We start from the raw sequence: 22,369 nt of genomic DNA on the forward strand, positions 1-22,369 counted from the left end.
CTTCCGCCTCCTTTGATCACGTTAGATAACTCCCAAGGACACTGACTTGCAGATAGGACACTTGTCAAGCAGAATAGCAGACGACGTTTTTGAAACGTTGCATCATAAAACTTTTAAGATGCAATACGATCTAAAAGACGAGAATCAAGCCAAAGAGTACCTGAAAAATGTTGGAATTGAATATCGGTACCAATGTTACCAGGAAAAGAACCCAGAGGGTAAGGTGCTCTTCAAAACTTCAAAAACCTCAATGATTCGCTTTCGTAACTGTTCAAAAAGATGTATGATGCAGGCCCATGCACATTATGGTGTTTGTGTGTGTGTGTGTGTGTGTGTAAGAGAGAGAGAGAGAGAGAGAGAGAGAGAGAGAGAGAGAGAGAGAGAGAGAGAGAGAGAGAGATTTACCATTGCATTTGATGGTGACTGTGAATCCTTAAAACCCGAATTGAGACAGTGACAAAAGGTCAGGTGTCATGTCTACTGTCCCGAATGACACACGATTGCTGACATTTCACCATTGCCAACAGAATAAACAAATAAGAAATAGGTAGAAAATGAATGTGAAAACTGACTTTAATTGTTGATCAGTATTTTCTATATCATTAACAAATAATCTACTTACACATAGCTGTTTGGCAAATGTATGTTGCATGGGACACACTGACATGAAAGTGGAAGATGTTTTCCCCTCTAGAGAAACTACATATCAAGTTACACTTTTTGTGCTCTTCCATTCCTGTTGGCAATCAATTGTTAACGCATGTTATTAGAAAAAATAGAACGAAAACAGATTAGATAGAATGAAAAATGTACTGGTGATGTCATTTGGGACATACTGACATGAAAACGTCACCTTTTGTCATTGTCTCGAATGCACATTTACTAAATGATTTGATATCCATGCACATATATACTAATGATTAGAGTAAAGATTGTCCACTTTCGTTTTTCTATGATTTTGTTGTTGTTTTCAAGGGTGTCACAGGCTTGCAGACTTCTTTGAGAGTGTGAAGAAAGAATTTGAGAAGGCTGCATTGGTGTTCAAATCAAACTGTGACCAGTCCAAGTATGGCCATAGTTGTTTCAAATACGGAAACTACAGGGTCACTGGGAAAGGTGAGAATTCCTTCCTTGTCTTGAAGCAGGCTTAACTATCAGAGAAAGGGTTAAAGAGGGATCACGCACTCCTGCTTTGTCCTAAATATTGAATTGTAAGCCAGAAATCAAAGTTACAGCAAATTACCAAGAGTTCGTCAAATACATCAAACTTTGATGTGAGGAATTGTAACACAATCAGGGATCGCGTTAACTTTTACAAAAACGCATAAGGAATTTGCAACAACGTCGAAAAAATGTGTCGTTGGAGCGGTATTTTTATTTTTACATACTGACTTTTGACAGTTAGAACAACCGTTTGTGAAAGAGTTGTTTTCATAGCTAAAGATGCAGGAATCAGAGAACAGCAGCTGTATATTTGATATGGCTGAAAACTATTGTATTTATTTTTCAAGTAGGATTACCATTCGAAAAAAAAAGGTTGCACAACGAGGTTTCAAATGCGTGAACTACGTACAAATCGTGCATTAATGTGATTCTTGCACAGCTTCCAAGTTCCATGCTTTTCAGCGTTTGTATTTTATTTTTTATTTTTTTACATGAAACCTAGACTGTGACCAGGACAGCTGATGGTGTGTTTCTAATGAAATTGAATTAATAGTTGTTCAAGACTTTTGAGCTGGAGTGAGTAATCTCTCTTTTATAGTAACTCTGGCATTACTTCTTATGATACCCTGTTGCATAATTTTTTACGTATAGAATCCTTTTATGGAAAGCGCTATGGCTTGATGTACCAAGCAATTCAACTTCATATTTGATTTGTAAATTCTAGTGGGGCACAAGTCAGCCCCACAAGCAGACAGTTAAGTGAGTTTCCATCGTTTTGTTCATACTCAAGGTTATCTTTGTTTTAGTACCTGTCTTACTAAGGGCGCAGTGGCGTAGTGGTAAGACGTCGGCCTTCTAATCGGGAGGTCGTGAGTTCGAATCCCGGTCGCTGCCGCATGGCGGGTTAAGAGTGGAGATTTTTCCGATCTCCCAGGTCAACTTATGTGCAGACCTGCTAGTGACTTAACCCCCTTCGTGTGTACACGCAAGCACATGTCGGAGTTCGGTGGGTTATGGAAACACGAAAATACCCAGCATGCATGCTACTCAATGAAAGCGGAGTGAGCTGACTATGCTCTCAGAGTATAGTGTGGGGAACCCAAATGGGCAAAACGAGCTCACACGTAACCAGAAAGTTCTGGAACGCTGAAGAAGAAGAAGTACCTGTCAACTGCATGTCTTTTGAAGAAATGAAATTAAGAAATTGCTGACAAGTGACCAGAGAAACTGTCAATAATTAACACTTAGTTAGTGGAAGAATTTTTTGTTATGTATGTTTGATGGTGTATGCTTTTAATTAAGCGTTGTTGACTATGAATGTAGATGTAAATGCTTGTATAACTGTGTTTTAATTTTAAATGTGTGAAGCGCAAAGAGCATAATTGTCAAGGTATGATGTTGCGCTATATAAATGCTTATTTATTATAATTTATTATTATTATATTACATGCTTTAATATCTATAGATAAATGTTAAAATCATTCAAAACAAGTAAGATAAACTCAAGTCAAATCAAATTAACTTAAGATCGGTTAAGATTGATTTGTTGAAGATTTCTTTCGCGGTGTTTTCAATTTTTTGCCTGTAAATTACCAAAAATTTCAAGTTGAGCCAAACACTAATTAAAGCTGGGCTGTTTCAGGGTCAGAGAAAGATGCTGATGTGGGAGTTGACTATTACCTCAAGGGATGCGAATACGACTATGTTCCGGCTTGTCACAACGCTGCCCTGCTTCTACACAGTGAGAAACTTGGCTCCACCCATGACCCTGAGCGAGCTGTTAAACTCCTCAAACATGGCTGTGAATACAAACATGTTGCCAGTTGTTATCAGGTAGGTTACAGTTTTGTAGATTTTAGCTGTAAGACAAAATGATCATCAGAAAATTAATACCTTCAGTGGGTATCTTTATTGATTGTCAGTTCTATAAGTTTTGTGTGTGTATTTTTTTCTCTCCCAAAGGCAGAGACACATACAATACATACTCATGAGTGTCCCTTTGGGTCGTTTTGAAAAACAGTGAAACCCCCATCTGAAGACCTTCAAAATCTGAGAAAATCAGGTCTTAACAAGGAGGGAGTCTTGAAAATGGGGGTACATTTACAGAGATTATAAACAGAAAGTCTGAGAAAACTGGTTGGGGGGGGGGGGGGGGGGGGGTTCACTTTAGTGTACATGATATATAAAGCTTGTGGCATGCTCCAGTATGTGCATCAACTTCATTGTACTGTACGAGCACCACTCTGTTGATAAATTAGTTGGCTTTTGTTCCCAGCATCTTCTGAGTTACACCATTTGTTTTGGCCAGCAACAGAAGCTGTGTATGAAATCCAGAGTTTTGTTACCCAGCAGCAAATGTGACGGCCATTAAATCTAACATAACTAGCATGAAAACTGGTGTACTGAGTTAACATTGTGGGTATCGTGCTAGTAAATTGTTTGAGACTCTTTCAATTCGACAGCGGTATTGGGAACATTGAAATGTGTATCTGCAGTCAAATTAGCAGCTACAGTGGAACCCTCTCTTTTAAGACGCCCCAATTTAAGATTTCCTTCCTTTTAAGTCAATTAAGACCTTGCCTTTTCAGATGTTCTGTTCATAACCTCTGTACATTTACCTTTATTTTAAGACTCCCTCCTTTTTAAGACCTAATTTTCTCACCTTTTTGAGGGTCTTAAAAGGGGGGTTCCACTGTAGAAAAATCATTAGGTCATTGAACTTTTATTCTATCTTTTTGCAGCTGAGTGGCTGGTTTCTGCAGGGCACCAAGTCTATCACTAAAGACATGGCCCAAGCGTTTGAGTTTTCCCAGAAAGCCTGTGATCTAGGCAACTGCTATGCCTGTGCCAACCTCAGCCAGATGTACAGGAAGGGAGAAGGAGTGGCACAGGACACAAAACAGGCTGAGCAGTACAGACTCAAGGCTAAAGAACTGTATGATGAAATGACACAGGCTAGAAGAAATATTACGCTAAACTAGTAATAGGCCATGTACAGTGCAACCTGTCTATAACGACCACCCAAGGGACCGAGTCTTTATAGACATGTGGTCTTCAGGGAGAGGGGAATAATATAGAAAAAAAACCTTGCCTGATCTGACAGGTTGACGCAGTAATCCTCCTTGTTACAGGCAGCTGTTCTGCATTGATGGAGTTATATCTCCCTGCCAAAGCGTGAGCTATTTAAATTAGCTTGACGTTTTTGGTACGTCGGTATAAGACAAGCTTACCCTTGAGATGTGGAGTTGCTGTTTTTGATTGGGTCTGTCTGCTGTTGTCACCTTGTATGCTCTTGGCAACTTTTACATACCCACGGCAGATTTTATAGGGCACCCTGCGGGTTAGGGGGAAGAATTTACCCGATGCTCCCCAGCATGTCGTAAGAGGCGACTAACGGATTCTGTTTCTCCTTTTACCCTTGTTAAGTGTTTCTTGTATAGAATATAGTCAATGTTTGTAAAGATTGTAGTCAAGCATTCTCCCAGTAAGGTCATATATTGTACTACGTTGCAAGCCCCTGGAGCAATTTTTTGATTAGTGCTTTTGTGAACAAGAAACAATTAACAAGTGGCTCTATCCCATCCCCCCCCCCTTTCACTGTCGCGATATAACCTTGAACGGTTGAAAACGACGTTAAACACCAAATAAAGAAAGAAAGAAAGGTGGGGCTGAGGTGCACGAAGAAAAACTTGGTACACAGCCGCAGGGTCGGATTGGTTGAGATTGAGATTTGTTTGATTTGAACCCATCAGACCCTAGCTGCTGCTTATTCCAAGTAAGTTGGGTTGTACCCATTTTCGCTTTGTGCACTTCAGTCAAGGTGGTCGCTTTCAAGATGTGGTCGAAAGGGCAGGTTCGACTGTTTATTGTTTGTTTAAATTTGTTATGAGGATATGTGTTTGGTGTGAAGCATTTATGCGTGTTGTGGTGTGGTATGTGTGCATGCATGCTTGTGGGCATGTATGTGTTTACGTGTGTGTGCTCATATATGTGCATGCATGCTTGTGTGCTTCTCTCGGAGAGAGAATGAGAGTGGTGTGTGAGGCAGAGGAGATCGAAAGGAATTAAATGACATATTCTTACTCCGAATCACATATAGCATTCTGACGGGCGCAGTGGCGTGGTGGTAAGATGTCGGCCTCCTAATCGGAAAGTCGTGAGTTAGAATCCCGGTCGCTGCCGCCTGGTGGGTTAAGAGTGGAGATTTTTCCGATCTCTCAGGTCAACTTATGTGCAGACCTGCTAGTGACTTAACCTCGTTCGTGTGTACACGCAAGCACAAGACCAAGTGCGCACGGAAAAGATCCTGTAATCCATGTCAGAGTTCGGTGGGTTATAGAAACTCGAAAATACCCAGCATGCCTCCCCCGAAACCGGCGTATGCTGCCTGAATGGCGGGGTAAAAACGGTCATTCACGTACAAATCCACTCGTACTAAAAACATGAGTGAACGTGGGAGTCTAAGCCCATGAACGAAGAAGAAGAAGACATATAGCATTGACACAGTCTGAGATGCTAAGGTCTGAAAACGCTTACCCGTCTAACATTTTTAAAGGGAAGCAACCCCATCACCAAAAGAGCTAAAAATAGCCATGGTAATGAGCACATACTCTGTGAGTTACCTCCCATTGGTGTGTACTACGTCACTACCTCTATCACCACGTGGCTACAATCATACGACTTTTTCAGCCTCTTGAGAGAAGGTCATTTGATTTTGGCGCTCTCGTGGCTGACTCTTGTGTTGGTTGACACCTGCCGGCCACGTTACCCGTCTACTTTGCTTGCTGGCTTCTGTAGTTGGTGAGCTCGTTCCTTTTGTCGTTTTATTGACAGGAATTTTTGGGTTGTAGTTGCTGACTTTCTGTCCATTTTGGACTTGTGTTTTTCAGTAACTTTTGTGGTTTAACGCCATTTTTGTTGTTACCCCCCGCGGGTTAGGGGGAAGAATTTACCCGATGCTCCCCAGCATGTCGTAAGAGGCGACTAACGGATTCTGTTTCTCCTTTTACCCTTGTTATGTTAAGTGTTTCTTGTATAGAATATAGTCAATGTTTGTAAAGATTTTAGTCAAGCAGTATGTAAGAAATGTTAAGTCCTTTGTACTGGAAACTTGCATTCTCCCAAAGGTCATATATTGTACTACGTTACAAGCCCCTGGAGCAATATTTTGATTAGTGCTTTTGTGAACAAGAAACAATTGACCAGTGGAGATCTATCCCATCTCCCCCCTTTCCCCGTCGCGATATAACCTTCGTGGTTGAAAACGACGTTAAACATCAAATAAAGAAAGAAAGATTTTTGTTGTTGGTCAGCATGGCTGACTCGGATAAAAAGCGGGGTAAAGCCGACGTTAAGGGCAAGGTTCAGCCTAAGTCGTCTTCTTCTTCCAAACCACCAGTGATAGTTGTTGTGTCTGATGAAGCTCGCAACACGGTTATAACTGTGCCTATTTCTGCTCCTAGCGCACTTGCGTCTGGTTCGCAGCCGGACACTTCTTTTGTTTCTGCCTCTCCCTCTGTGTTGGCATCGGAGCAGGGTGCTCTGGTGTCTTCTCTTCTTAAATCTTTGGTTCCAGAGATTCGTAGCATGGTTAAAGAGGAGATGCAGCGTTCCACGCCATCCACCAGCGTACGTTGTGCTTCCTCCGTCCGTGGGGGATGTGCGGTCCTTGGCTTCTTTGTCGGCACCTTCAGCTTCCGGTTCCAGTTTCCTGTCTTTTCAATTTCTGCCGCCGCGGGCGGCACTGCCGGTAAGTTGAACTGGTCCAACAGCCCTCGTGAGGCGACCGGACACTCCCTTTTGGGAGACAGTTCTCTGGGGCATTTTCACAACTTGCATTCTTCTCTTCTGTCTCCCCTGATGCTCAACGCGTGCTCGGGCGTTTCAGAACAAGGGCGGCAGCCGTTCTCGGCTGCTGCGCTTCCGATTCCCACTGGAAGCGTAGGTCCCCCACCACTCGTTCACTCCGCGGTTGGTGCTGGGGTTCACAGAAGCTCTTATTCATCTCGCTCAACACAGCAAAAGAAAAAGACATCTCTAAGGTAACGTTGGCCCGGTGGGTGTCTTCCCTCATCAGACAAGCTTATGGGTGGAGCCACTTGAACAAAGGGGGAACGCAGCCTGCCTTTCCCCTGGACTCGGCCCGAGCCCATGAGACAAGGGCTTGGGCATCATCTTTAGCCGTCTTGCGCTATAAGAGGCTAGAAGTGGTGCTGTCCACAGGATTTTGGCGCTCTGAAGATGTTTTTATTAACTTTTATCTTCGGGACGTCTCAGCTGCCCGTCAGGAAGGCTCTCGTGGACTTTCTGCATTGATTGCAGCTGGCCAGTTTCTGGCAAGGATTTGAGAGTGAGTTTGACATTTTTTCTTTCCCACCGCCTTGTTGAAGCTATCTGCTATATGTGATTCGGAGTAAGAATATGTAATTTAATCGAAAATTTTAAAAGTAAATTTTCATTTGGTTAATATACTTACCCGAATCACATAGTTTATGCCCTCCCACCTGCCCCGCGTATGGTTTTTAGTTTCTTTAAAGCCGTATGATTGTAGCCACGTGGTGATAGAGGTAGGGACGTAGTGCACACCAATGGGAGGTAACTCACAGAGTATGTGCTCATTACCATGGCTATTTTTAGCTCTTTTGGTGTTGGGGTTGCTTCCCTTTAAAAATGTTAGACGGGGAAGCGTTTTCAGACCTTGGCATCTCAGACTGTGTCAATACTATATGTGATTCGGGTAAGTATATTAATCAAATGAAAATTTACTTTTAAAATTTTCGATTTATCTCCATTAGCTTTCATTTTTCTACCTTTAACCTTAACGCATGCATTTTCAGTGGATGCACAGAAATATCATAGTGCTTTTCAATGGCAAATTAGAATGAAGTTGAAATTCAAACACAATATGCCAGTTTTTAGCATATATTCAGCAAAAATTCAAGAATAAGGAAAAGATTTCACCTCTCTTGCTGAGGGTTTGTAGTGCAGTAAACATCAGATTTGTATCCTAATTAAACTGCTGTTTGAAGAGCAGTGTATCTGAATTTATACCTAGGAAGAATTCACAACCAGGAAGTATTGAATGACTTCATTATTGTTTGAGGAAAACATGTGAATTTGATTTTTACATGAGAAAGGAAAACATGTGTATTTGATTTATACATGAGAAAAGGTTGAACAGATTTTCCTATGTGCCTCTTAGTCTGTGTCTGTGAGTTTGTCAGTGATCGTGAGTGTCTATGTATGTCCATGACTGTGAGTGTGAGTGTGCTTGAATGTGTGTGTGTGTGTGTGTGTGTGTGTGTGTGTGTGTGTGCTCATGTATTTTTGTCAATAGTGTATACATATGTGTGGCAATGTGTCTGGCCTGAACGTTAACTATGGGAAATACAGACAAATCCCTGTCGTACCTTGATTCCAACCCAAACAGCAAGCGAAGAAGTGGTTATAATGCCAGTGCACTACCCACTGAGCTATATGTACTACTGCCCTGCCCTAGCCCAAGGTCTAACCAGCAGACTTACATCTCACTTTTAAACGAAAAGATTGATGGGTGTGTAGCCTACTGAATGGCTAGGACGTCAACTTATGTGCACACCTGCTATACTGATATAGTGCCTTATCCCCCTTTGTGTGAACACGCAGGCACAAGATCAAATATGCATGATCAAGATCCTGTGATCCATGTCATCGGTGTGGTATAGAAACACACAAAAAAACAGTACTGAATCACTCCCCAATCGGAGTACGTATGACTGCCTAATTGACAGATCAACCACCTTCAAAGAAGCCAAGACCATCATCAAGGCCAAGCAACACAAAAAGTGGTTGCAGCAGCACCCACACTACAACAAAAACGACGCCTTTCACCTGCTCACAAGGTCTGAGCAGGTCCTCATATTCAGGCTGCGGACAGGCCACAACCGAATGAACCACCACCTTTTCACCAAGTTCAGAATTGGCCAGTCAGACCAGTGCCCTTGTCAAACAGGCAGCATGACAACGGAACACCTGCTGCAGTCTTGCCCACTACACGATGGCCTCAGGAGCCAGACTGATATGGGCGGAGGCGACCACGGTGCAAGGGAAGCTCTATGGCAGTCTGGACGACCTACAGCAGGGCCGGACTAGGCTAAGAGGAGGGGGGGGTTGCCAGTGGGGGTCAGGGGGCGAAGCCCCCTGAAGCTGATGGGTAGGTCATATTCTGAGATAGCAAAATGGTCGCTCCTTGCATGAAACGGCATAAAATAAACAATAATAAAAAATGTTTTAAATAAGTGAGGTACATGTTTAGGCTAGGGGGGGGGGGGGGGGGGTTGCGCAACCCCCATAACCCCCCCGGTAGTCCGGCCCTGTACAGCGCACGGCAACATTTGCGCGGAGAACCGGCGTTTCCATCTGAGTGATCGACAAGAAGAAGAAGAAGACTGCCTGAAAAACATCCATACTTGTAAAAGCTCACTCGTGTCGATGAGTGCACATGGGAGTTGCAGCGCAGGATCGCAGAAGAAGAAACTAACACAAAACCACTCCAAACATTGAAGTCCACACAGCATGAATTCATCCAAAACTATATATTTGACTATGGCGGTGACGCTTTTTTGTCACATTCTTATGCATGATTTTGATGTCTAGTCAGGTTAAGCTGAAGCCACAATTTCTGACTTCAAATCAGTTTGAGAGCAAGGCCAAAGAGAGGGCGAGCTACAGTGGAACCTCCCTATCAAGACCCCCCAAAATCTGAAAAAATCAAGTCTTAATTAAAGGGAGGGAGTCTTAAAAGGGAGGTAAATTTACAGCGGTTATGAACAGACACTCTGAAAAAGTAAAGTCTTTAAGATGGAGGAGGTGTTATATTGGGGGGTCTTAAAAAAAGGGGGGGGGGGGGGGTCTGACTGTACTGATCGAGCGATCTCTCTTTAGCAGAATCTCTGGCAACAGCTGAATTGATTCATTATGTATGCAATGTGTTGCAAAGTTTGCACAACTGAATTTAATAAAAGGCACTGTTTGGTCCATTTGTGTTGAATATTTTATTGACTGATTTACATTTGTGTTCATGTTGGTGCATTAGTACAAAAGACATTGCTTGCAGTCAGAGATAGTTTGCTTTGAATTTATTGGATAAAGAGGTTGATTTTTTCGTTTTGGATTAGGGGTTACTTTGACATCAGGCAGCAGAAATTCTTTAGCAGACTCGTGCATTTATGAATTTTGAAGACGATTGAGGGGTTTCGTCAAAAAAAAGTTAATATTTATAAGGACTAAGGATAGAATAGACGTTGGTGTTTTATGTATAATCACAGTTGTTTTGAATTGCTTTTACACACACACACACACACACACACACACACACACACACACACACACACACACACACACACACAGGAACATACACAAACACACACACACACACATACACACACACACACACGTTAACACATAAAGCTCCATTTTGCATCAAAACAATGAAAAGTTAGTACGTATCTGTAGATCTCAATATTTTTTTCCATTACGCATAGCAGTCATGCTTTAGTATCTTGTACATGAATATTTAGTCAAAATACACATTCGTAAAAGTATATTGAGAACTTGATCAATACAACTGATTAACAAATTTACAAAACAATGCTTACAATAATGCCACAATATCTGACAACAACAACACTCACTGTACCTGTAGATGAATAATAACATTGAAATCAAAGTAAGGTTATCTGCAAATGCAAAGCTTAATACTGACAACATTTTAGACTGGAAATCGAGTAATACTGCTGGAAAAAATGGTTAGGAAATACTGATGGAATACCAGATGAGTCCCGCAGTGGGGCACTGCGGTTATGAAATTAAAGGCCCCTCCTGTTTTTGGAACCGCAGGAGCTTTCTAGTTTGCTGTTAGGTAGATTTTTGGTTCCTCTTTCCTGTCATGCTCTCTTTTTCTTCATGAATTCTTTTCTTTTTTCTGCCTTCTTGCTCATTCACCTGTATTTTTTCCAAAAATCTCTTCTCTTGCCGCTTGTCTCGCGATTCATGTATAGTTTAATCTGTTAGTGTTCTGATGTAAGTCCAGCAGTAGATAGGTTAAGCCTATTTTAACATACTGGAAACTGGTAATCTTCCAGTAGGTATTAATTTAGTTTTACTAAAGCCTGCTGGGACACAAGTAATGGGTTAGTGCATTTGTAAACAGGAATCGCTTGACAAGTGGCCCCCTTCATCCCCCCCTTCCTCGTCCTGATATGGCTCTGCGTAGTCGGCTGGACGTTAAGCAGCAAATAAACAAACAAAAATACCAGATGAGAAAACAATGATGAGAAAATGCAATGAATTTTGGAATTTTGTACAATGGAAACGTGGAGAAAAGTGCCTTACAATATTAACACAACAGAAAGTTGCTACATGTATAAAAACAAGTCAGCACATCTCACATACACTTTACTATTTAGAATATGATAGCGTCCCATGCAGTCCCTTCAGTTACAGCAAAGTTTAAATGTACATCTTACAAGTGAATATTTTTGATCTTCTTATTTTCAGGGTCCCCACTGGTTTTTAGAAACAAAATTCCATGACTTTTCCATGACTTTCCATGAGCCTCAATAACATTTTCCATGACTAGATCCACAGGTCGCCATTTCCGAACACGCAAACTTTTTACGTCTTGTCACTGCCAGTTTTGACACTGGCTTGCTTTGGACTGAATTTGAGTCAGTTTCTTCGCAGTGTCTCTTCGACAAGCAAGTCAAGCATTTGCTACGCAGTCAAATTATCGGTAATGTTTGCTGGTCCTGTCATTTCACTAAACTGGACCAGCCACTGTTTGTATCCATCTGCACTTTCGTAAATTCCGTTTCGTAACCGTCACTGTGACTTGACGAACTGTCATTTTTTTCACCGCGATACACAGTTAATTGCGGCGAAGATCTTCCTCAGTAATTCGTTCCAATTCCGCATACTTTTTGTTGTCAAGAAACAACTCGAAAGAAAGTTTCAAACTCATCATCCTCCATCTTGCTTGTCGAAGCGCTAAAGTACTTTATCGATGCAAAAACAAAAGCAGAAAACTTCGACGAAACCGACTCAAATGCAGCGCAGACGACACGACGAGATAACGGAAGGAAGTGAGCCTCGCTTTGGCTCAAGTGCCGTTAAAAATACCGTTATTCTCGTATGCAAATACGAACAAGAAGTTGGTCATACGAACAAGCCTTGTGCTGGCGACGCAAATCGCTGCTGGCTGGCAAAGGGGGGGGGGGGGGGGGGGGGGGGGGGGGGGGGGGGGGGGAATGGCTGGGCGACGAAAATAACCGCTGGCGTGCAAAAGTTTTTTTTTCTTTCTTATTTTTGTTAAATTCCATCACTTTCCATGACTTCAATTGAAATTCCATGACTTTCCAGGCCTGGAAAATTAAAAATCAAATTCCATGACTTTCCAGGTTTTTCATGACCTGTACAAACCCTGTATTCCACTCTCTCTAACCCAGCTCCGTATTTATATTCCTGCATTACCAACGCACACCTCTTGCATCTCCTAGCTTTCAGTGAACTGGAGTTCATTTTTATTTTGAATTTTTCTCTCCTTTTCGTTGTACTGTATCATGCTGAAGGAGTCACTGTCGGAGCCTGAACATCATCTGATGATACTCCAATTATGTTTCTCAAACCCTTGCTGGGCTGTCGGAGCACCGCGCATAGGACCTGAAAAACAAAGGCAAACAAATAAAACCAGTTAGTCTGCCTGTCAGTGGTGAATGAAGAATTCAGAAGAGTTTATTTTATTCAAGCTTTACAAAAGAAAGGTTTTTTTTTTAGCCAGAAGCTTTTAATGTAACCCTGTCCATCACCGAACTGAACCATCAGTTGAACATGCCAGACTTTGGCCCGCGTCTCGTCTTTGATTTTGGGAATGCGCCCTTTGGAAGCAGACTTTAGCACAGTGCTGACTTGCTCTACAGTAGATCGTATTTCAAGGCCTTCTGTCCAAAGATTCCAGAAAGACGCTCTGGGAGTAAGCTGTTTATAGGGTCAGAGCCCCCCCTCCCCCCCTCCCCATTTTGTATCCCCGGCCCCAATTTCATGTGTTACAAAGAAAATGTTCTCCCTTGAGTTGTGCCAGCCCATGAAGAGCTTCACACACACACACACACACACACACACACACACACACACACACACACACACATATTCACACGCACACACACACACACACACACATATCACACACACACACACACACACACACACACACACACACACACACTCTCTCTCTCTGTATTTGTGTCTCTCCCTTTTGTTTAAGTTCTCATGCCAACACCCTATTCCTCCCTTCCTTCGTCGAATCCCCCCCCCCCCAAACAACAAAATCATAAAAAAAATATAAACAAAGGGTGCTGGTACCATTCAGACTCTGTCCCCGGGCCAGCAGTCGCAATCTGGGCGTGGGCTGTAGGTCAAGCATATGGTCAAGGTCACGGCTGAGTTGCGGCCCTTTAATGTGGGACAGGATCAGCTGACCTCCCGGCACATCCTCTATCTCCTGGGTGTCTTTGACGGACACCTGACCTGTGGGCACACCATTGGTAGCCATTCATTGACATCACGATTCTCACTCACCGACTTCTGATTGTACAAGTGGTTCAAACAGTTTATTCAGATATTTACAAATAACAATTGTACATGTAACTTATTCAATGTCCAGTTTGTCTTTACCTTACACCTGACCTATGGTCACACCATTGGCATACATTGACATCACGATTCTCAGTCATTGACATTTGATTGAAAAGCCTTCAATGTCCAGTGTGTCTTTACCTAGCTTACACCTGACGTGTGGTCACACCATTGACAGTCATTGACGTCACGATTGTCACTCACTGACATGTGAATGTACATGTGTAACGTTTTCAATGTCCAGTGTGTCTTTAACTTACTACTGATTTGTGGTAATATCATTGACCTTACGATTCTCAGTTATTGACATATGATTGTACATGTAACGTATTCAATGTCCAGTGTGTCTTTACCTTACACCTGACCTATGGTCACACCATTGGCATTCATTGACATCACGATTCTCAGTTACTGACATCTGATTGTTCGTGTTACGTATTCGAGGTCCAGTGTGTCTTTATCTTACACCTGACCTGTGGTCACAACATTGGTAAGTCATTAGTTGACATCACAACTCTCACTCACTGATATTTGATTGTACAAGTGTTTTAAAAAGTTTTATTCAGATAATTACGAATAACAATTGTACATGTAACTTATTCAATGTCCACTGTGTCTTTACCTTACACCTGACTTGTATTAAAGTTTCTTACCATTGCCAGTCATTAATTGACATCACGATTCTCACTGATCAATACCTGATTGTACGTCAATGTCCAGTGTGTCTTTACCTTACACCTGACTTGTGGTCACACCATTGACAGTCATTGGCATCACGATTCTATTCATTGGCAGTAATACCATTGGCAGTCATTGACATCTGGTTGTAACGTATTGGCAGTAATACCATTGGCAGTCATTGACATCTGGTTGTAACGTATTGGCAGTAATACCATTGGCAGTTATTGACATTTGGTTGTAACGTATTGTCAGTAATACCATTGGCAGTCATTGCCATCTGGTTGTAACGCATTGGCAGTAATACCATTGGCAGTCATTGTCATCTGGTTGTAACGCATTGGCAGTAATACCATTGGCAGTCATTGCCATTTGGTTGTAACGTATTGGCAGTCATACCATTGGCAGTCATTGACATCTGGTTGTAACGCCTTCGATGTCCAGTGTGGTCTTAACCTTAGCACCATTGACAGTGATTCTCACACACTGACATCTGATTGTGTAACGCCTTCAATCGTCACACCACTGACAGTCACTGACATCATGATTCCCACTCACTCTCACTGATATCTGACTGTAACACCTTCAATGTCCACGCACAGTGTGATCTCAGGCTCTAAGCAAGACATTGGGTGAGTAACTCACCATCAACGAAGACGATGCGGTTCCCTCCTGCCTGTAAGACCTCTTTCACGTGTCTCCAGCTGCCCCCTTGGCGACCATGACGTAATCTGTAGCGAAGACATACATACATGTTTATACTGAAGGCCTAAATATCATTTCATCTACTTTTTTTATGTGCGTGGGATCGTCTCGAAACTAATGAAATAATGGGGAACATCGAAGTTCGAGAAAGTCGCGAAAGAGCTGTACCAGCTTGAAGAAACTTTAAAAAAAATGCTCCCCTCAACTTTTCCTTCCCACCCAACCAACACACACACACACTCACACACACACACACACATACACATACACACACATACACACACAAACACACCCTAGTACACACACATACACCACACACACACACGTACACCGCCCCCCCCCCCACACAAAAGTCATCTCAGTCACGACCTACCGGAGGCCCCCACAGAGGAAAGTCGTCAGCAGGCACGACTCTTTTGGCCGCCCTGTAGGCCTTATGATAGGAATTTTGCCCCCACCCCCCTCACTCTCACTCCTCTAACCCCCCCACACACACACACTCACACCCACACACACACACATCCGCAACCCCCCCCCACACACACAGACACAAGCCATCTCACGGCCTACCTGGGAGGCCCCCACAGAGGAAAGTCGTCAGCAGGCCCGACTCTCTTGGCTGCCCTGTAGGCCTTGTGGAAATCATCGTACCCACCGTCATCCGTGAAACGAGAGTGTACGGGCAAAGACTCGTCCAGCTGTTAGGTATATATACGTGTATGTGAGGTTTAGTTGGTTTAAACAGTTTAATTCAGATAATTACAAATAACAATGCCGCATACAATCAATTATATAAATCGAGAGCAACAAACTTAGCTTACTGGTGATGTTACGTTACTTATTTCGTGACAGCTTGTCAAAAAAAAATACACACCGAAATGTAAAGGAGAACAATTCGAACAGATAAACTGCTCACATTCCAAAGCCATTGGGTCGATGCATTTGTGAATATTTTATTTTGCTAAAAACCAAACGTTCCAATAACTAACCATTCTTGATTTTTATTTTATATTTTGAAACGTTATCTATTTTCGTATTTATGGAAAGTTTAATTGACAAAACGAAATATTCACGAAAACCTCGATCTATCAATCTTCAAATTGGCCAAATAAATACACAACAGACGAATAAAACCAAGACAAATAATACCAGTCGATAAGGATAACAAATAATACCAGCAAAAATAATACTGTACCACAGAAAAATAGTACCAAGCTCGAACTTAGTAGAGAACAAAGAAAAAAAACCATACAGGCAGACAGACACCCCATCCTTCCCCCGTCTCACCCCCCTCCCCATCCCCCGCCCCAAACACACACTACACATACAACTCTTTTTCTCTTTTACCCATCATAAGCATAGAATGTATGATATACATAGAGATAAACAGATACAGATACAGACATACAGCCGAACATGTGTCTATAACGACCTCCCAAGGGATCGACCCAAAATGGTCGTCATTTTGACACTTAGGTGGTCGCTATCAAAAGGTGATTTGTACATAAAAAAAAATCGTTGGGGATTCTTTACACCCCCTGATATACTCGTATAAGCTACTATAGGTTTCACTCCGTCTGTCTGTCTGTCTGTTTGTCTGTCTGTTTGTCTGTCTGTTTGTCTGTCTGTCTGTCTGTTTGTTTGTCTGTCTGTGTCTGTCTCTTTGTCTGTCTGTCTGTCTGTCAGTCTGTTTGTCTGTCTGTCCGTCTGTCTGTCTGTCTCTGTCTGTCTGTACGTCTGTCTGTACGTCTGTCTGTACGTCTGTCTGTCTGTCTGTTTGTCTGTCTGTACGTCTGTCTGTCAGTCTGTCTGTCTGTTTGTCTGTCTGTCTGTCTGACTGTCTGTCTGTCTGTACGTCTGTCTGTCTCCTAAACTAAGATTAGATCTCTGGTACTTATGTGTCGAATGAGCTGAAATTTGGTGTGTAGCTTGGAATTGGGGTAAGCTTACAGACGGTTCTTGCCAACATTTATTTAGGTGGTCGTTGTAAGCAGATGGTCGTTATTGAAAGGTGGTGGCTAGAGCAGGTTCAAATGTAATGGACACATACATGGACACACACTCACCGCCGCTCTTCTGGCGTCAAACCTGGGATCAGACGCTGCCAGCCCGTGACGCATGTAGCAATACTGCTGTTCCCCGCGACGGGGCTTCTTCTTGGTGAACTTGGGCGACGAGTTGTTTTGGGCAATCAGGGCTGCTGGGAAGCCCGGTCTCCCTGCCCGGGCACCTCCGGGACCCCGAACCCACTCTGACATGCAGCCATAAGTCGTTCTGAGAGAATCAAACATCAAGAAAGTAGGGCCTATAAGTCTATGAGCGAGTTTGGTGGACGATTTTTGAGATAAGTTCAGTATCTGTATCATAAGTGTTTGTCTGTCTGTCTACCCAAAAGACCATTGGGTCGACGTACTGTAAATGTAATGTTTTGTTTTGTCAATAATTAAACGTTCCCATGACCTACCCTCCTTGTTTTTTTATTCAGAATTTTGGAAAGTTAGGGTCTATCTGTGTTTGGATTTCAAGGAAGAATAGTTTATGGAACGTTTGAATATATAGACACAACTGAAGAAGTATTCACGAGTTCTTAGAGAGAATGAGAACATTATAATATAGCGTTTGGGTGAAAGAGTGAAAAGGGCACGTTTTGTACGGGTTTTCTTTATGCGGATATGCCGGCTTCGTATGTTGTGTTTTCTGGGTTGTGTTTTCTGGTTCATCTGAGAGTGGCCGTGGAGGGAGAGGTGGAGGAGGATTGGAGGGGGGGGGGGGGGGGGGGCAGTGTTGCAGGACATGGGCAAAGAATCTACGGGAAAAAAAAACCCATTGGAGGTAAAGAATTATTCATTTTTGATACTTACTCATAATTTTTTTGTGTTGTCAGGTTCTGCTTGTCTTTGAAGTGAGACAGACCTGGGTACTAATTTAATGTTCGGTTTTGTTTAAAAAAGATTGTTTTGTTATCTCAGTCTATAAGCCATGGTGTGTGTGTGTGTGTTTGTGTGTGTGTGTGTGTGTGTGTGTGTGTGTGTGTGTGTGTGTGTGTGAAATACCCCACGCAAAGACAGACACTGTCCCTGAAGATCTTCCTTGTTTTTTTTAGACCTTTTTGTGTAAAGAGTTCTGAAAACCATCTGGTCAGGCTTCACATGTGGGAAGGCTTGGGGGCCCGGTAGCTCATGGCACTGGACTTGTGATCATAGGGACACGGGTTCGAATCCAGGCCGGGACGGACACGGGTCAATTTCATGTGCAGATTCAGCGACGGTATCCATGTTCCACTCCCGTGTCACCACTGCGGCACGTAAAAGACCTCGGTCATTTTGCCATAAGTGCAGGTGGCTGATTACACTTAAACACGCATACACCTGTGTATCTCGTCTAAAAGTCGGGGTAGTAACACCCGGGTGAACATGCCTCTTATGGTTTTACTATAAGGGCGTAAAACAACATTATCCTCATGTGGGAAGGCCATCCCTCTACTGTCTTGGGGAAACACCAAACAATCAACAGCTCTCTGTGCACGGTCGGCATTTTTTAGGATGAATTGATTTCGTAAACGCCACTGGTGAACATAATTATTCAAAAACAAAATCCAAGTCATCACGACAAGCAGTCAGGGTGTTGATTTTTTGGTATGCGTCGAAGTGGAAGGATGGCTTTACCACACGTGAACATCTGGCTAGATCTTAGATGATGAGCCGAGCTTTTTCACGGGAAGAACGGTGCCTTTAATTAACGCTCTGCTGGGACCTGGTACACGGGAGACAAATCTTAACACCCCGCACAGAGACAGTCGGAACAGTTGAAGCGTTCACTCAATACCTTCGTGCCTTTTCCATCTTAATTTTACTCTGCAGGTAGCTGAAAAACTAGAGAAGAAACAACGTGTTTTATAGCCCACGCGTGTAGAAATGCTGTTTCTATAAGCATATCAGTCGTAAGAGCATAAACTTTCACCAATTCTTAGTAAAAACAACATTTTCAACCTGATTTACCAAGGCGAAAGGTACATTATTTGCCGGTTGCAGATTTTACATAGCTTGTTGAAGGAGCAGTCATTTGCCCGAGTGGGGATATTGATAGAAGGGAGTTCGTCTACAAATTTCGCTGTCGCAGTTTGTCTTAAAGCTCTCCAGCCGTGTCGCAAAAATACTATCAGCCCAGCCCAGCTGTTGTCTAATAAGAATAAGAACAAAAGCTTTCTTACTTTAGTCTGGTGTCGGGACGATCCGGCCGGTAGGTGTTCTTTCTATAATCCATAGACATAGTGCTAGTGTGAGGTGTGAGCTTCAATCGGACCACGCACACGCAATTCCAAGTCGCTCTAACTGATCATTGTGTTCCTAATGTGTTGTGTCTGGTCGGACGCTGTGACATGCCAAACGTTATACGTGATATTCCTTGCGTGTGGGTTGAACTCAGACCAGTGCCTACAGTCCCGGACCAGTTCATTATGTTTTCGGACGAAAGGGGATTTGGCAGCTTGCCGGAATGGCGCTCCTGTGGAACAAAGACCGGTACAGATACTTCTTCTTCTTCTTCTTCTTCTGCGTTCGTGGGCTGAAACTCCCACGTACACTCGTGTTTTTTGCACGAGTGGAATTTTACGTGTATGACCGTTTTTTACCCCGCCATTTAGGCAGCCATACGCCGTTTTCGGAGGAAGCATGCTGGGTATTTTCGTGTTTCTATAACCCACCGAACTCTGACATGGATTACAGGATCTTTTTCGTGCGCACTTGGTCTTGTGCTTGCGTGTACACACGGGGGTGTTCGGACACCGAGGAGAGTCTGCACACAAAGTTGACTCTGAGAAATAAATCTCTCGCCGAACCGCGTGGGGACGAACTCACGCTGACAGCGGCCAACTGGATACAAATCCAGCGCGCTACCGACTGAGCTACATCCCCGCCCTGTACAGATACAACAGTGGACCCCCCCCCCCCCCCTTTTAAGACCCCCAAATTTAAGACTGCTTTCCTTTAAAAACCGTGTTTTCTCTGACTGTTTGTTCATAACCTCTGTCAATTTACCCCAATTTAAAGACTCCCTCCGTGTACAGACCTGATTTTCTCACATTTTTTGAGGTTTTAAAAGGGGGGGGGGGGTTCTACTGCACTGGAATATTGTGCGTAATCCACAGAATACCAATAAATCGACCAAACAGTCGACCAATCAATCGACCAATCAGTCAAACAGTCAATCAATCAATCAATCATCCAACCAACCAACCAACCAACCAACCAACCAACCAACCAACCAACCAACCAACCAACCAACCAACCAACCAACCAACCAACCAACCAACCAATCAACCAACCAATCGATCAATCAATCAATCAATCAATCAATCAATCAATCAATCAATCAATCAATCAATCCTCAACCAACCAACCAATCAACCAACCAACCAACCAACCAACCAATCAACCAACCAACCAACCAATCAACCAACCAACCAACCAACCAATCAACCAACCAATCAACCAATCAACCAATCAATCAATCAATCAACCAACCAACCAATCAATCAACCAACCAATCAATCAATCAATCAACCAACCAATCAATCAACCAACCAACCAACCAACCAACCGATCAACCAACCAATCGATCAATCAATCCTCAACCAACCAACCAACCAATCAACCAACCAACCAACCAACCAACCAATCAACCAACCAACCAATCAATCAATCAATCAATCCTCAACCAACCAACCAACCAACCAACCAACCAACCAATCAACCAATCAATCAATCAATCAATCCTCAACCAACCAACCAACCAACCAACCAACCAACCAACCAACCAACCAACCAATCGATCAATCAATCAATCGACCGACTGATCGATCATTCGATCGAGCCAAGATGAAATTGCAGTGGGTCACGTTTCTGTAACAGTTCGTTAATTGAGTACCCATATCTGAAATGTTCTTTTCTATTCGTTTCTTCTATTTCTTTCTTTTTTTCTTTTCTCTATGAGATTAATGGCAGTGATTATGATTATGGCATACTTGGTCTAAAGTCAATATCAGTAAATTCAAAGCATTTCATAATCCGTAGCCTTAAATCTTAATCCTTGTTAAATAAAGTTCAATTCAATTCAATTCTTCGTTCATTCAGCCTGTATGTCCGTCTTTGTTTCTTTGTTTCTTTGTTTCTTTCCTTTCTCCCTTATTGCTGTTGTTGTTGTTGTTGTTGTTGTTGTTGTTGTTGTTGTTGTTGTTGTTGTTAATGTTGTTGTTGTAAAACCTCAACATATCAGTATTCACAACAAGAGGGCGAAACTGAAAGGAAAACCCAAAAGAAAATATTGTATCGTGGAGTCATTGATCAAATGGATTATGAAATACTTTGAAATTACTGATATTGACTTTAGACCGAGTATGCCGTAATCATATTCACTGCCAGCAATCTCTTAGTTTGCATGTTAGACTGGATTACTGACACACATGTACATGTCATCGCCAAGAATTTATCGTCTGTCCGTTTTAAGTGTTTGATCAGTCTGCTGATAAGTAAGGTTGCTCACGTTTATACAGAAACTCGATTACTCATTAATGTCAGTGTTCAGCAAACATGGGGAGTTAAACCACAGGATTGCATGGAGTGCCTTCCCATAGTATGCACAGACGACCGGCAGAACGCTAATCGTCAAGCAGGCAGTTAGACATGTAGGGAGATCGACCGATCAAGCGACAGACAGACAGACAGATGGACGGACGGACGGACGGACGGACAGGCAGGCAGGCAGGCAGGCAGACAGACAGACAGACAGACAGGCAGACAGACAGGCAGGTAGACTGGCACACAGGCAGCTAACCAAGCTGGTAGGCAGGTATAGGCAGGCAGAGAAACAGGTAAATCGAAGATAACAAACAGCCTGTATCAGGGTGAAAGAACCACTATAACTTTTGTTTTGAATATGCACAGACAAGTGCAAGTCAGAAACTAGTCGCTGTAGTTGTTCAATGTACCGTTATTTTTCTCTATTGAACTTATCTATAGATTCAATCATGATTTATTTCACCCCCCTCCCTTTCTTTCTTACCATCTCTGTACTTATGACACCGAGACTCAAACTTTAATTCCTTTCCCAAACAATAGCCCGCAAGACAACGGACTTTCAAGCTACCTCCCCGACC

The 22,369-nt window shown here is 42.8% G+C and overlaps 2 protein-coding genes across 2 annotated transcripts; one reads left to right on the forward strand and one right to left on the reverse strand.

The window, feature by feature from the left end:
• The first annotated feature begins 35 nt into the window (after positions 1-35).
• LOC138966355 (cytochrome c oxidase assembly factor 7 homolog) lies at positions 36-8,364 on the forward strand. The gene is made up of 4 exons (XM_070338554.1): positions 36-218; positions 976-1,116; positions 2,807-2,997; positions 3,906-8,364. The coding sequence occupies exons 1-4, from the start codon at positions 119-121 to the stop codon at positions 4,143-4,145; spliced, it is 672 nt and encodes a 223-aa protein (XP_070194655.1). The 5' UTR covers positions 36-118; the 3' UTR covers positions 4,146-8,364.
• Positions 8,365-12,534: 4,170 nt separating this feature from the next.
• Positions 12,535-19,621, reverse strand: LOC138965824 (uncharacterized). The gene is made up of 6 exons (XM_070337917.1): positions 19,427-19,621; positions 17,283-17,490; positions 15,787-15,914; positions 15,157-15,242; positions 13,561-13,725; positions 12,535-12,861 (listed from the first exon to the last, which is right to left on the reverse strand). The coding sequence occupies exons 1-6, from the start codon at positions 19,483-19,485 to the stop codon at positions 12,794-12,796; spliced, it is 714 nt and encodes a 237-aa protein (XP_070194018.1). The 5' UTR covers positions 19,486-19,621; the 3' UTR covers positions 12,535-12,793.
• Positions 19,622-22,369: the final 2,748 nt, after the last annotated feature.

The sequence above is a fragment of the Littorina saxatilis genome, linkage group LG5 (assembly GCF_037325665.1).
Source record: "Littorina saxatilis isolate snail1 linkage group LG5, US_GU_Lsax_2.0, whole genome shotgun sequence".
NCBI classification, from domain to species: Eukaryota; Metazoa; Mollusca; class Gastropoda; order Littorinimorpha; family Littorinidae; genus Littorina; species Littorina saxatilis.

Excerpts from the sequence above, each read along its gene's own strand:
- LOC138966355 (XM_070338554.1), top strand. The coding sequence starts at position 119 with ATGCAATACGATCTAAAAGACGAGAATCAAGCCAAAGAGTACCTGAAA. Across the intron at positions 1,117-2,806 it reads CTACAGGGTCACTGGGAAAG|GGTCAGAGAAAGATGCTGAT; the intron begins GTGAGAATTCCT and ends GGGCTGTTTCAG. Across the intron at positions 2,998-3,905 it reads ATGTTGCCAGTTGTTATCAG|CTGAGTGGCTGGTTTCTGCA; the intron begins GTAGGTTACAGT and ends ATCTTTTTGCAG.
- LOC138965824 (XM_070337917.1), bottom strand. The coding sequence starts at position 19,485 with ATGTCTATGGATTATAGAAAGAACACCTACCGGCCGGATCGTCCCGAC. Across the intron at positions 15,243-15,786 it reads CCTCTGTGGGGGCCTCCCAG|ATTACGTCATGGTCGCCAAG; the intron begins GTAGGCCGTGAG and ends TCTTCGCTACAG. Across the intron at positions 13,726-15,156 it reads CCGCATCGTCTTCGTTGATG|GTCAGGTGTCCGTCAAAGAC; the intron begins GTGAGTTACTCA and ends GTGTGCCCACAG.